We start from the raw sequence: 13,057 nt of genomic DNA on the forward strand, positions 1-13,057 counted from the left end.
ATCTCATAATATTTGTTACTATAATTTAATTTTTTTTATATTTTAAAATAATTATAATATTAAAAAATAATATTTTATTTAATTTTTAATTTTTATTTCAATTTATTTGATTTAAATTCTTTATTTAAACCTAACCTTAATATTTGAGGCTGACGTCATTAGAATGACATCATCCTTAAAACCTCATTCATCATCAATGATTCAATACATTAGAATGAGGAAGACATGATCAAGATGCCAGACTATTGCCAGTGCCTATTACAGCTGGCGAGGAAGACATGATCAGATAAGGTAGACCCTTTCAGTTTTAGATGCATCCATGCATAATATGCATTCATATGCCCATTTGGCCTTGTTCCAAAAGATTACGTACAATCACAACAAGGCCAATCAATGAGAAACCGTATATATTATATACATGATATTTACTGCGTTCTTAATCGATCTGATGCATACAAAAACCTATTATAAATGAAAATCTTGAAAGAAAACAAATATTACAAACACCACATGTTGATTGACATAAGTCACTATAGATATGGTACTGGATTTCATGCTAACCATGCGTTAGCTGTGCGGCTATCGTTTCTTTGAAAGTAATATCAGTCATTACAACGATCACACACACACACACACATATATATATATATATATATGTATATGGGATCATGTTATGGTAACCACTGGCCGGTGAGCTGTGCAGCCATCATTTCTTCATAGACTACCTGTGACTACAACAGCCAAGTGAAACTTAAAGCTACGAGCGGCAGTTTAGGAAAATATTCCGACTTCCAGCTAGCTAGCTGCCTGGCAAGTAATTACTTCTTGATCTCTTTATCCTTCATTTCGATCAAATGATATAAGCCAAGAAAATCATGCTATTTCTCTTCAAGTCCATTATATTGGTATTAGATTTCACTTTCAAGTTGTTTATAAAATTAGAATTGCAATTAATTAATGTACTAAGAAAATCCATGTTGAACACATGATCTCCTTTCTCTTTTAATATTTTTGCTCACCAGATAGATTATAATATATGTTGATAGATTAAGATGGACACAAAGAGTATTGCTTTTTCTGCGGATGTTCCTCTTCCTAAGTTGCTTGACAAACATAATTATGCGGAATGGGCGATTCGGGTGCGAACCTATTTGAAGAGTCGAGATCTTTGGGAAGACATCATTAACGTTAGCAAAAACGCAGCACCTTCTGGGCAAGAAAATGATGAAGATGCTATCAACGTTCCGATCAGGAGGAATTACATGGCTTTAGATGCGATCCAGATGTCATGCGGGCCAGACGCATTTTCTGAGATTAGGAACTCTTGTTCAGCCCATACTGCTTGGCAAACATTGATGAAGAAGTATGGTGAGTCAGTTTCTCTCTCTCTCAACACTGCCACGTACACTCAAAAATTGCTTAAAGTCTGGCATTACAATGGTAATTCTATCCAAAACCAAATTCAATTCAATAGGCGAGAAACTGCTTATAGTTAATTATCCCAAGAAAATCCATAAAACACTAGTTTGGATATTGAGAATTTTTATGAATAATAATGAAGAAATTCGTGAATAGTATTAAAATAGTCTCAAAAAATCTAAAAATAGTTGTGTTTCTAAATGTAGTCTAAAAGATATAATTTTATTTACAAATTATAAATAAAATAAAATAAAATTGAAAAGCTGAAAAAAATTCTACTGTTTTAAAATAAATTTACAGAAGTTAAAGTAAATCAAATAAAAAATTAATAGAAGTTATAGATTTATATAACTCAGTGTTCTATTTAGGTATATAATTATAATACTGAAAATTTTCATAACAAGAAACTTCATAGCGTTATAATGTTGTTTCACTGATTGTGGCCAGATTAATTGCCTTTGTGATTAATCCAACCGTTTCTAAATGGCCATAGGAAAAACTAAAAAAGACCGCAATTTGCAGATACGGAACAATACCATCTTAAGAAAAAAAGAAAAAAGGAAATTGATAATAGCTATCTTCAGTATGCGGACTTGTACAAGGCTGTGCTTCGTGGTAAATTGAAAGCTGCAAAGGAGTTTCTTGATTCTCAACCAGAGGCAGTAAGAAAGGCAATCACACATAAAGGCGAAACGGCTCTTCATATTGCTGTTACTGCTGGACATGCCCACATAGTCAAGGAGTTGGTGGATCAACATCATCAAGATGATCAAGATGGTGACGGTTGCAGAGCTCGAATGACGAAAGAAGACTTGGGAATTGAAGATGGTGATGGTTGCACAGCTCTAATGAAGGCTCTTGAGTATGGAAGATCCGAACTGGCGCGCTATTTGTATACTCGCACTCCGTTGAAGGATCTGATGCCTGCAGAAAAAGATAAAAAAGGAGCTATGCTTCTTACCCGTGCAATATATTCAAAAAATTTGGGTAACATGAACTCTTTGTTTTACTATACAATATTATTGTCCGTTATTTCCGATCATTTGAAATCTTTGCATTATATTCATGATTCTTTTATTGTACGTCTCGCACAACACAACTGTCAACAGAACTTGCTTTGGATTTAATCTGGAGGTTCCCACATTTGACATATGCTCTTGACGATCACGGCGAGTCCCCGTTCTTAGCATTGGCTTCTATGCCGCATGCATTTCCGAGGGAAAATCAGCTCGTGTTTTGGAAACAATGGATCTACGATCACTGTTAGTACTACTCTCTCTCTCTCTCTCTCTCTCTCATTACTGAAGTTTGATAGTGCTGCTTTCAACTATATATGTTAAGAGCATTGGCAATGGACTAGTCATTGCCCAATGCAAGTCTAAAATTTTGAAGTTAAAGCTTATTTTTCTCTACATTGGACTAGCCATATATAAGAAATTTAAGATTTTATCTACAGTAAATTTAAGCTCCTCACCATACTTGGAGAACTCCTGTGCAAAGTTCAAACTCATATTTTATTATTTTAAATCCCACACTTCACACTCACGCTTCCCTCCCCTCTTGTACAAAGACCAAAATTACATAAAAAGTTTCACTCTCTTGTTGACAATCACATGTAGGATATTTCTATTTTTTTTTTCCTAATATAGCAGGAGATATCTATTGTAAAAATGTCTACTATTTTTTACAATTTACTATAAGATATATTTATTGTAAAAACTTGGATATTCTATGAAAAAATATTTCCAAAATAATAATTTTACTTTTTAATGAACTTATTGATTAATATATGAAGTGTATTTGTAAAATATTAGAAAAAAATTATCAAATATTATTAAAATATATAATATTATATTATTATTTAAAATTGAAAATAGCTAGTCCAATGTGGACTAGTCTAGTTAAAAGTTCATATTATAGCTAAAAAACCACATTTAGAGTTCTATTTTAGACTTGGCAATGGCTAGTCCATTGCCAATGCTCTAAGAAGTATGCTAAAGACACAAATGGATCCGACATATTGATGTGAAACACTGCCACGTCTCTCTCTCTCTCTCTCTCTCTCTCTCTCTCTCTCTCTCATTACTGAAGTTTGATAGTGCTGCTTTCAACTGTATATGTTAACAAGTCTCTTAGAGACACAAAGGGATCCGACATTAATGTGAAACACTACCACGTCTCTCTCTCTCTCTCTCTCTCTCTCTCTCTCTCTCTCTCTCTCTCCTCCTCCTCCTCCTCCTCCCCCTTTCCCTCTCTCTTTATCCCTCTTGGGTGGTTCCTGACCACCACAGACAGCCAAAGGATGGTGACTGTCGACCACGCAAGTCATTGGCTCAGATCCCGACCACCCTGGTGGTCGCGCAGCAATCGACCATGTACATAGTGTGTGAAATGTGCACCAACATGCACGGCGAGCTGTCGTGAGCTCCACACGGGCGGTGCTGCTTGGACCGTCGGCATCTTTGATCTATCCACCTTGAGGTGGTCTCCAACCACGATGGCTAGCATGGAGAAAGCCGAAAGGGCACAGGGAGAGGGCAGGTGTGGTGGGCATGGGAGGAGGGGGAGAAAGAAAGAGAAAAATAAATAGGGAGGCTAGAGACATGGCACACTAGTATCAGTGTATGGAATTCTTTGATGGGATTCCCTTATGTCTATAGTGTTTTTCATATGTTAATAGTTGCACATTGTGGTTGATAGAAAATCAAAACACATTTACCAATGAATCACGAATTAATGCTCTATATGGTTCGTTCATTTGCTATTATTATTATTATTTCTAGAAAAGGTCAAAATTGTTCATCGAAGACCTGGATTGACAATAGTACTTGATCTATCCGGTATTTGTCACGGACTTAAAGATTTTTTGGCCTTCTTTCTGAAAGGTATACGTATTGATCAGTCGGCTAGTTCCACCTATGAAATTCGTTTGAACATTAACAGCCATCTAGGTACAACGCAATCAGGTATCTTTCAGCCTTACCTTATAACTTTCCATAATTCTTGGCTTGTAATAATTTGAGAAATATCATTTATTTTGTTTTCCTTGTAAACTGCCATATGATTTTGATTAATATCTTTGTCTTATCCCCCCCCCCCCCCCCCCCCCAACAAAAAAAGAAAAAGGAAAATTCAAATAATAAAGCAAGGTCTCCCTTCCATCATAAAACAAGAAATCGGCCTTCTACCTGGAGTTAATTTGTTTTGTTTTTGTGGTCGTCCCTGCGTAGCGGCGATTGCTGATTGTACGTTCTAGCTAGACTTCAACTGGCCTTGTTATATTCGGTTCAGGTTTCAGGAGTTCATTAGTGAGCTGTTTGGTCAGATTAATCTGCTACCGGAAAAGTTTTTGAAAATTTGACATAGATTAATCTGCTACCGGAAAATTTTCTGAAAATTTGACATATACGTTAAGTTTTACTGAACTTGGGCCGATCATTAAAAATAATTTTAATTGGGTACTGATATACTTATAATTTTTTACAGTTATTTTCTAACGTCTTATTTTATAAATAATTGTTAAAAAAATGTAAATTTCTTGTTTTATTTATGTGTGGATGAAGTAATATTTATTTTCTTATTTTAAAAAAAAGATCAATACAAAGAAAATTTTCTTGAAAGTACTTATTAGTCGAGATTTTAGCCATGGGAACTTGAAAATTTTAATGAATTTGAATAAGAAATATTGTACTAGCTTTGTTTTGGTAGAACTTTTATGATGTCCATAAGTACTACTGAAAAGATTTTGTTCACTTTGCAGTGCCAGCAAAATCAATTGTCAGCAACTTGTTGGGTATACTGTCTCCACTCCATCAAAATCGATCTTGACAATTGTTATTTGAGATTTTTTTACTCTTTTTATTTTCATTTTTTTTGTTATGGTTTCATCGAGTTAAATTGGCATTGTTTCAATAATTGTCAAAGGAATCGAGCAATTATATGACATGAAGAAGATCCATAGCCAATCCAAAGAACTTCTTTCTAGCATGTGCGAGGTGATACCAACAATCTCCCAAACTCTACAACTTACAAGTGGTGGGGTTTATGATGCAATCAACCGTGCTGTCAAAAATGGGATTTTCGAGTTTGTTTCTGAAACATTAAGCAAGGATCCGAGATTTTTGGAGAAGGAAGATACAAATTTGAGAAACATACTTATGCTTGCTGTTCTATATCGACATTCTAAGATCTTTAGCCATATACATGGGCTTGATAAGAATAAAGCTTTGACATTTTATAAAGATCGCAATGATGATAACGTGTTGCATATGGCAGCGATAGTAGAAGATTCCACTAGGCTTGATCGAAGCTCTGGTGCAGCTTTACAAATGCAAAGAGAGTTACAATGGTTTAAGGTCATCTCTCTCTCTCTCTCTCTCTAGCATGTTTTCTTTTTCCTCTCTTTAGGTAAGTAAGTTTTTTTATTCTAAAAAAGAAACAAGATACACAACAAACTCAAAACTACTAAACCATGATTAATGCTCATGACAACCCATTTTTCTCCAAGAACACACCATACCCAAACATATATATGGATTGAGATGTTCTCCAACTCGCTGTCAAACTAGGATGGTCTAATTTGTGAAAAGAAAGACATAATAATAAATGTGTGGAATTCATATTGTAAAATATATAGTCTCACACATGCAACATGCCATCTCTCTCTCTCTCTCTCTCTCTCTGAGAATATATATATAGTTAATTATGCCTATAGTCGATCTGATGCTTCAAAGTAGCGACGGTCTATTAAAGAAGAAAACATTTATTTAGAAACTTGTTATTTACACACCAATACAGTTTTTCCCTATTAATTAGTATAAAAAGGGTATTGGTCTTTTAAACCTTTTTATAACTGTAATGGGTTACACGATACGAAATATGTTTCCACACCAACTTTTAAGTAGCAGAATTCATAGAAAAAACCCAAGAGTACATCCAATCTACATGTTCCCTTATGACCCAATAGACTAAATAGGCAGTCTAATTCAGAAGGCTAAGATGAGTTTACAGCAATAATAACACTGCTCACCTTAGGACAAAATACACGTGGAATTAGACAAATGTACGAATTTCTTTGTCAAAGCCACCATGCACAACTCGTTTTAGAGATACAAGCCCCAACATATGACAAACTAAAAGTAAAGCCTGTTACCTGATCTGATTTAAATGAAAATATATAGTTCCAGAAAGACGTACAGAAGCGAAAATAAATTTAGGCATCAATGCTCTCTGTGGGCTAAAGCTTTTGTCTGAAACGAACTTTCAGGCCGGGATTTAAAAGGAAAACAGCGCTTGATCGGGGTCTAGATCTTGACAGTAGAGCTATTCGTGACATATAGCCGCAAACCCCTAACCTCTCAGAGATAACCCTCAGTAGTTAATCCTCAGGGCAGTATCTCTCTTCCCCTCCCTCGTTAGGATTGGTCTTCTAATCATTCCTAGTCTTTTTATCCTTTTCAATTTACACATACATTTGAAATATATTACATCCCCACACAAATATATTTTAATAAAATAAAAAATAATATATTGATCAGAATATGTAGTTTTAAAAGTATAAGTTTTTAGATCAAAATGGCATATATATATATTTGGCTAGGTTTCTACTTTATATGAAGTTATAATAAGTCTTTAAATTTTCCTAAAACTTGCTTCTTTGTTCCCTTCTTTTTCCCTCGGGCACAGTATAGAAATCGGAAGATGAAGCTTAAGAAAAGTTTGCAAGGTTTGAAAATTAAGTTGTTCAACCAAGATTCTGTAAATCAAAATGTTGGAAGTTTTTTGAAGGGTATAATGCCTGATCTCAAGTTTTTTCGTTTAGGAATTATGTTTATTAATTATTGTGCATTGTCCAAGTTTACGACTAATTGATCATTTAATATTTGAATAATTATTAAATACACCTAGAGCGTGAACACTGTGGCATTTTAATACTTTATCAAAATATTATAACATTAACATCACTTACGTACGTACATAAATACTAAATTTTAATAATCTGGCATTCTGCAATATATAGGATATAAGGAAATATTATGTGTTCGTACTAGAAAACTACAAAATAAAGCTAGATATATTTTATATATATATATATATATTAATATTATTTGTTTCGTCTTTCTAATATTACCCACAGTTAAGTAATTGATTTTGGCAGCCATTTTTTTTAACAAATGCAGGAGGTGGAGGAAATTGTCAGTCTCAATATTAAAGAAGGTACTAACAAAGATAATTTAACTCCACGACAACTATTTACAAAGAACCATGAGGACATGATGGAAAAGGGAGAGAAATGGATGAAAGACACAGCATCATCATGTACAGTGGTGGGTGCTCTGATTGTTACCATTATGTTCACTGTAGCTTTTACCGTTCCAGGTGGTTACAACCAAAATTATGGCTTTCCAATATTCTTAAAGAAAAAATTGTTTATGCTCTTTATAATAACCGATGCGTTGTCCCTCTTTTCTTCCTCAACATCGGTCTTGATGTTTTTGGGAATTCTCACATCACGTTACGCAGAAAAAGATTTTCTTAAGTCTTTGCCGAAAAAGATGATTATAGGCCTTTCCGCCCTTTTCTTATCTATTGCAACCATGATGATAGCCTTTTCTGCCGCTCTTTTAATCATGCTAAGTGACCAATTACAGATTGCAATTCCTCTCATTTGTTTGACTGGTGTTCCAGCATTCATCTTCGTATGGATTCAGTTCCCCATTCTTAAAGATATGTTCATGTCGACCCTTTTCCCACGCATCTTGAATAGGAAGATGAAGCCTTGAGTTTAAGTAATCCATTGTGCAATATGTTGTTTTGCAATATAAACTTGGGATCTCTTCGGTGGCTGGCAACGCAAGAGATTGCATGCTTCTAGGCTACAAGGAAGAAGGCTTCAAGTTTGTGCCGCTCAAAAGAATAGAGATTCATAACTTTTTTCATTATCTCAGAAGTTTAGGGGCTTGAGAGAAAATTGAAAGATTTCTCATTTGGTAGAAATTTGTGTTTAGTGTGTTTTGTATGACATGGATGTATTGAGACTTTAGGTTTTAGCGTTTTTGTTATAACTACTACTCTTTTAATTTCAATTTTTTGTTAGTATATTTCATTATTTCTTCCTGTTTGTCTTCACTAGTGGGTGTATCTTTTTAAGCCTAGCCGTATGGATCTAATTAATTAGTTTTTCATATTGTAACTGATTTACTCTTTCCAACAGTATCAACACCAACCCATTCCTTAGTATTCAACGCTATAGAGATCAAAAGGAAGATCCAAATGATGAAAATAGGAGAAAATGGGAGTGGGGAAGATGCGTGAGAAATAACCTTGCCATTCATCTCTTTGGGGCATCCTCCGTAGTGTACTTACTTTACGAATGCATAAGCTTTGGACCTTTTAGAAATACTTTCGATTATAAATTTTAGCTTCACTTACGCCTTCTCCTTGTGATAAACCACTCTCCAATCCACTATTTTTTTTTTTAAATTTTAATTTTTTTTCTTTCAAAAAAAAAAACAGGGGAAAATCCCCATAGTTTATTACCGTCTCTCACTTAAGGCGGAGGAAAATCAAACTTATCTCAAACAATCAACAAAAACCAAAGCCATGAAACAAACAATACATCGCCAAAAATGACAAAAATTAAATCTTAAGACTGGGGAAACCCAATTTATCTAGACGAATAATTCCTTTCAAGATCCGAGGCAAATTCTGGCTTCCCTCATAGCGGATATTCCTCCCCATCTCGCCTTGTCGTGCAAGAAAATCTCCCGCTTAGTTACCTTCCCAACATTGGTCAACCACCTTAAAATTAATCCCCTCAACTGCAGTGAGTAATTCATCCCAAAAGTACCATAGATACCATAAAGTGCGTCTTCCCTCAGGAAGCCAATCCACTGCCAACTTGTAATCACTTTCAATGATAACATTAAAATAGTTAAGCCTTTTGCACATTACAATCCCTGTTGTAATAGCCCGTAACTCAGCCCCATTATTAGTACCAAGACCAAAATGAGGTGAGAAAGCCTCTGGCACAGTACCAACCTCATCCCTTATCACTCCCACTTCATAAGTCATTAATTGACATTGTTTACTTCCCATCGAAGGCCATTCATGCTCAGCCACAAAGATTTCGATATATAGTCCAAACTTCCATTTGAACAGACCACGATAATAATCCTTACTTTTTTTTTTCTCATTTAGAACTAATGAAATATAAAATATAAAAGTAATTGAAATGAAGAAGAGAAAATGAGGGAGAGGGACATTGATAGCTACATTCTTGCTATTCTCAATTATGGTTGAATACAAAGAATTTGTTTCAATTTATAAGAAAATTACATAGAGATGAGTTAAGGAAAATATTATGATAATTATGATAATTAATTTTTTTTATCATTTGAAAAATATGTAAATAAAATTAGGATAATAATCAAATCAAAATTTTGATTTAATATCATCTCCAACATGGAGACATTTGACGATGCAGTTGATTTTTTTTTTTTGTTCCAAGCGGGAGGAATATCATGACTGTTTGCAAATAAGAAATCATACAAGGAGTCGATGCTATCAATAGAAAGGTTAGCTATCATGACTGTCATGACTGTTCCCAAAATATCATGACTGTTCCGATCAACAAGGAGTCGATGCTACCAATAGAAAGGTTAGATTAGTTTAAATCTCATGAATAGAAACTAACAAATGCTCCCAAATGGGAAACCATAGTATGTTTGAAGTTATTTTGGGAGATTCAAGTCAAATAAACTTAGATTGGCATAATTCAACAAAACGGTATTCGAAAAGAAGTATGTATACTTAGTAAATTACTAAGAGGCTCTTTTGCATCTTGAATTATATAGTTGCTTTGTTTTTGTAGGGTTTGTTTGACTTGCTTCTGAAGAATCTGACTGATCCATAAGACTCCTTGAATTTCCTGGAAAATAAATTATATAGTTGAGTAGTGGAGGCTCTAAGGCCATCTCACAAATTGGATTCGAACCAATATTCCCCCTCCATTTCAGGTGACTTCCCCTTTAGTCGATCGTGATACCACCCACCCACCTCTTTGTAGCGCTCTTGCAATCAAACTACTGCATCCGTTTGACACTAGTACTTCTGAAAAATATTGCTCCCGTTGAGAACCTTCAATTTTACCATGGACTAGCTAGGTAGAACAAGAATAATTGGGAAATATCTATAACATATAAAATTTCAAAGAATAAACTCTTTGGGCTATTGATCATATTAACATAAAGAATTAAGTTATGAAATACAAAATAATATATCCAATCAAATTACTAACCTGTTTTTAATATATAATCTAAATTCTCCAAAGTATGGATGTAGTTTTAAAAAGTAAGGTTTTTATATCAAAATTGCATATATATTTGGCTAGGTTTCTACTTTATTTGAAGATAATAGTCTCAACAAAGTTTGAAAGGTTCCAAATTAGGCAGGTTTGGACACTTGGAGTGTATCTCAAAATTTTGTAAATAATAGTGAAATTATTTGAGTGGAGATATTTTATTAGTTTTGGAAAATGATGGAGAAAAATGTGAATAAAATTATTATAAAGTACATTAAAGAGTTGTTTGAATATAATTTTTAATATTATTTTTGTTTTAATGTTTGTAAAGATTGTATTGACTTTTGTGTTTTGTTTTGAAATTTGTAAAAGTTGTATTAATTTTTAGGGTTTAAGTAATTATCATTATTTAAAATTGATTAGATGAAAAAATTGAAAATTTAAATTTAAAAAGTGTTTTATATTTAAGTGATATTTGAGATTGAAATTATGAAAAGTTTTGAGAATTTTTAGTGTCCAAACATTCCCTAAAATTGCGATGATCAATGGAAAAGGAGTTGATTATACATAGAATTATACATTTATGAGAATTCAACCAAGTGACCAAGATTCTGCAAATCAAAATGTCAAATCTTTTTTAAAGGGCCTAGCTATCTGTTGTATAATGCCTCGACACACGCCAATTTAGTTACATGGAGTGTTTTTCGTTTAGAGCATTGGCATCGGTTTACTCGAACGCGTTTGAATGTTACAGACATATACATTCTATCATTTTTTTAGTATAAAATATGAATTTCATTTCTAAATCTCACTTTTTCGGACGATTTTCATTTCATCTCAAAAAGAAATCATCCCAAAAAATCTTTTTTGTTATAATGTAGCGACGTCAATTTGTAAAGTTATTTTATAATTTTATTTTTATTTTTATTTTGTGGATCTAGCATTCCTCAAGAAGTCTCGGTGACATATGCATAAAATAAAGAATATATAATACTGAAGAGTATTAAATAATTAATTCTGCTTAATTGGTGTCACTTCCGCGCGCATTTGGTTTCATATGCCCAACTTTGTTTAGACTAAAGAAAACACATATTCCAATTCTCTGTTTCAATTTGAAGATCATATCAGCCGGATTATAGATAGATATATGAAGTAGATGTTACTGAAGCATTTTCAACAAACAAGCCTGTCATTTTATACATCTGAGAAAACCTTACGAACAACATTTGAAGGCTTTGGCGAGCTTGTTGAAGGACGTAGTTCACGGTTTAATGCTCATAAACTGAAGCATTTTCATTCCTTAGCATTGGTATATATGCTCATACTAGCCGTGTATTGCTTTCTCGACAATATCAACATATATTTAACACGTGTACGTCAAATTTAAAATGATTGGATTAAAATGTTTTAATAGTATGTATGAACACGATGGTAGTGTCAGAGTATAAGATAAAATTGAAATTGATAGCTTAATCATTTTACAATCTTTTACATTAAACTTATCATATCTACATCTATTGTTATCTAAATTTGAATACATAATTAAATACAAGAATCATGATATGATCTTCTAGAGTGCTTGTATTTGACTGAGTTTTTGGTGCAGATACATTATGAATTTGTTAAGTGATTGTAGGAGATGCATGACGCTTGGATTCATGTGTGGGTAACAACTTAACAGCTGGTAGGTTATCTAACATTAATAGATGAGTGAAACTGCATATATATATATATATATATATATATATGTCATCATATAAATGTCGATAAAATGAACCGTCGCAAACGCTAAATTTGGAAGCGTCAAGAAGAATAAAGAAAGTAGGTATGGAAAGATGGAGACTCCGGAAGGAGGAAAAAAAGAATAAATTTCTAAAACAATAAGCACCTTACTGTTTTTGCTTTTTTTGATTCCTTTTAATTTTTTTCTTTTATAAGGTTGGGCTTTTTACTCTGAGCTGGGCTGTAAAACTTCTACTCTTCCTTCTCCCTCCATGGCCATTGATTGTTGTTGGTCAACTAGCTCTGTGGAAGTGGAGTTGGAGGTTGTCATGTGGTTGAATTACTGACATTATTCATAACTATCATCCTACCTCCATGTCCATGGAGAAGGAGGTTTCCATGTGGCTCTTGAAGGTGAGACACAAAAGAGATCAAGAGTAGAGGGAGGAGAGTCGAGGGGAAGAGGAATGGGAGGGTATAAATGAGAAATATGAGAAGTTAAATAATACAAATGCCTAATAAGAACGTTGTAAATATAAATTTTAAATTAATTATATAGACGCAGCAATTACAACTAATATATCCTTTCAATTGGTAGCAACTCTTTGTTAAGTG

General features: G+C 33.6%; 1 protein-coding gene across 7 annotated transcripts; it reads left to right on the forward strand.

Annotated features, from left to right (window-relative positions):
* Positions 1–389: 389 nt before the first annotated feature.
* LOC122293343 lies at positions 390–8,737 on the forward strand. 7 transcript variants are annotated; one of them, XM_043101895.1, is made up of 9 exons: positions 470–814; positions 1,047–1,368; positions 1,942–2,406; positions 2,529–2,681; positions 4,305–4,385; positions 5,180–5,212; positions 5,344–5,774; positions 7,599–7,745; positions 8,070–8,539. In XM_043101895.1, exons 2-9 carry the CDS (start codon positions 1,053–1,055, stop codon positions 8,199–8,201), a joined length of 1,758 nt encoding a protein of 585 aa, XP_042957829.1. In that variant the 5' UTR covers positions 470–814; positions 1,047–1,052; the 3' UTR covers positions 8,202–8,539. The 7 variants fall into 7 exon arrangements, with proteins under 7 accessions (XP_042957828.1, XP_042957827.1, XP_042957829.1 ...); XM_043101897.1 differs by having other exon boundaries at positions 473–814; positions 8,107–8,539; XM_043101898.1 differs by lacking the exon at positions 8,070–8,539 and adding an exon at positions 8,633–8,737 and having other exon boundaries at positions 474–814.
* Positions 8,738–13,057: the final 4,320 nt, after the last annotated feature.

The sequence above is a fragment of the Carya illinoinensis genome, chromosome 14 (assembly GCF_018687715.1).
Source record: "Carya illinoinensis cultivar Pawnee chromosome 14, C.illinoinensisPawnee_v1, whole genome shotgun sequence".
NCBI lineage: Eukaryota > Viridiplantae > Streptophyta > Magnoliopsida > Fagales > Juglandaceae > Carya > Carya illinoinensis.

Bases quoted from the DNA above. Each gene is read 5' to 3' on its own strand.
- LOC122293343 (XM_043101894.1), top strand. From the start codon at position 1,053: ATGGACACAAAGAGTATTGCTTTTTCTGCGGATGTTCCTCTTCCTAAG. The intron at 2,407-2,528 runs GTAACATGAACT...AACTGTCAACAG, and splicing joins AATATATTCAAAAAATTTGG to AACTTGCTTTGGATTTAATC. The intron at 5,213-5,343 runs GTATACTGTCTC...TAATTGTCAAAG, and splicing joins AATTGTCAGCAACTTGTTGG to GAATCGAGCAATTATATGAC.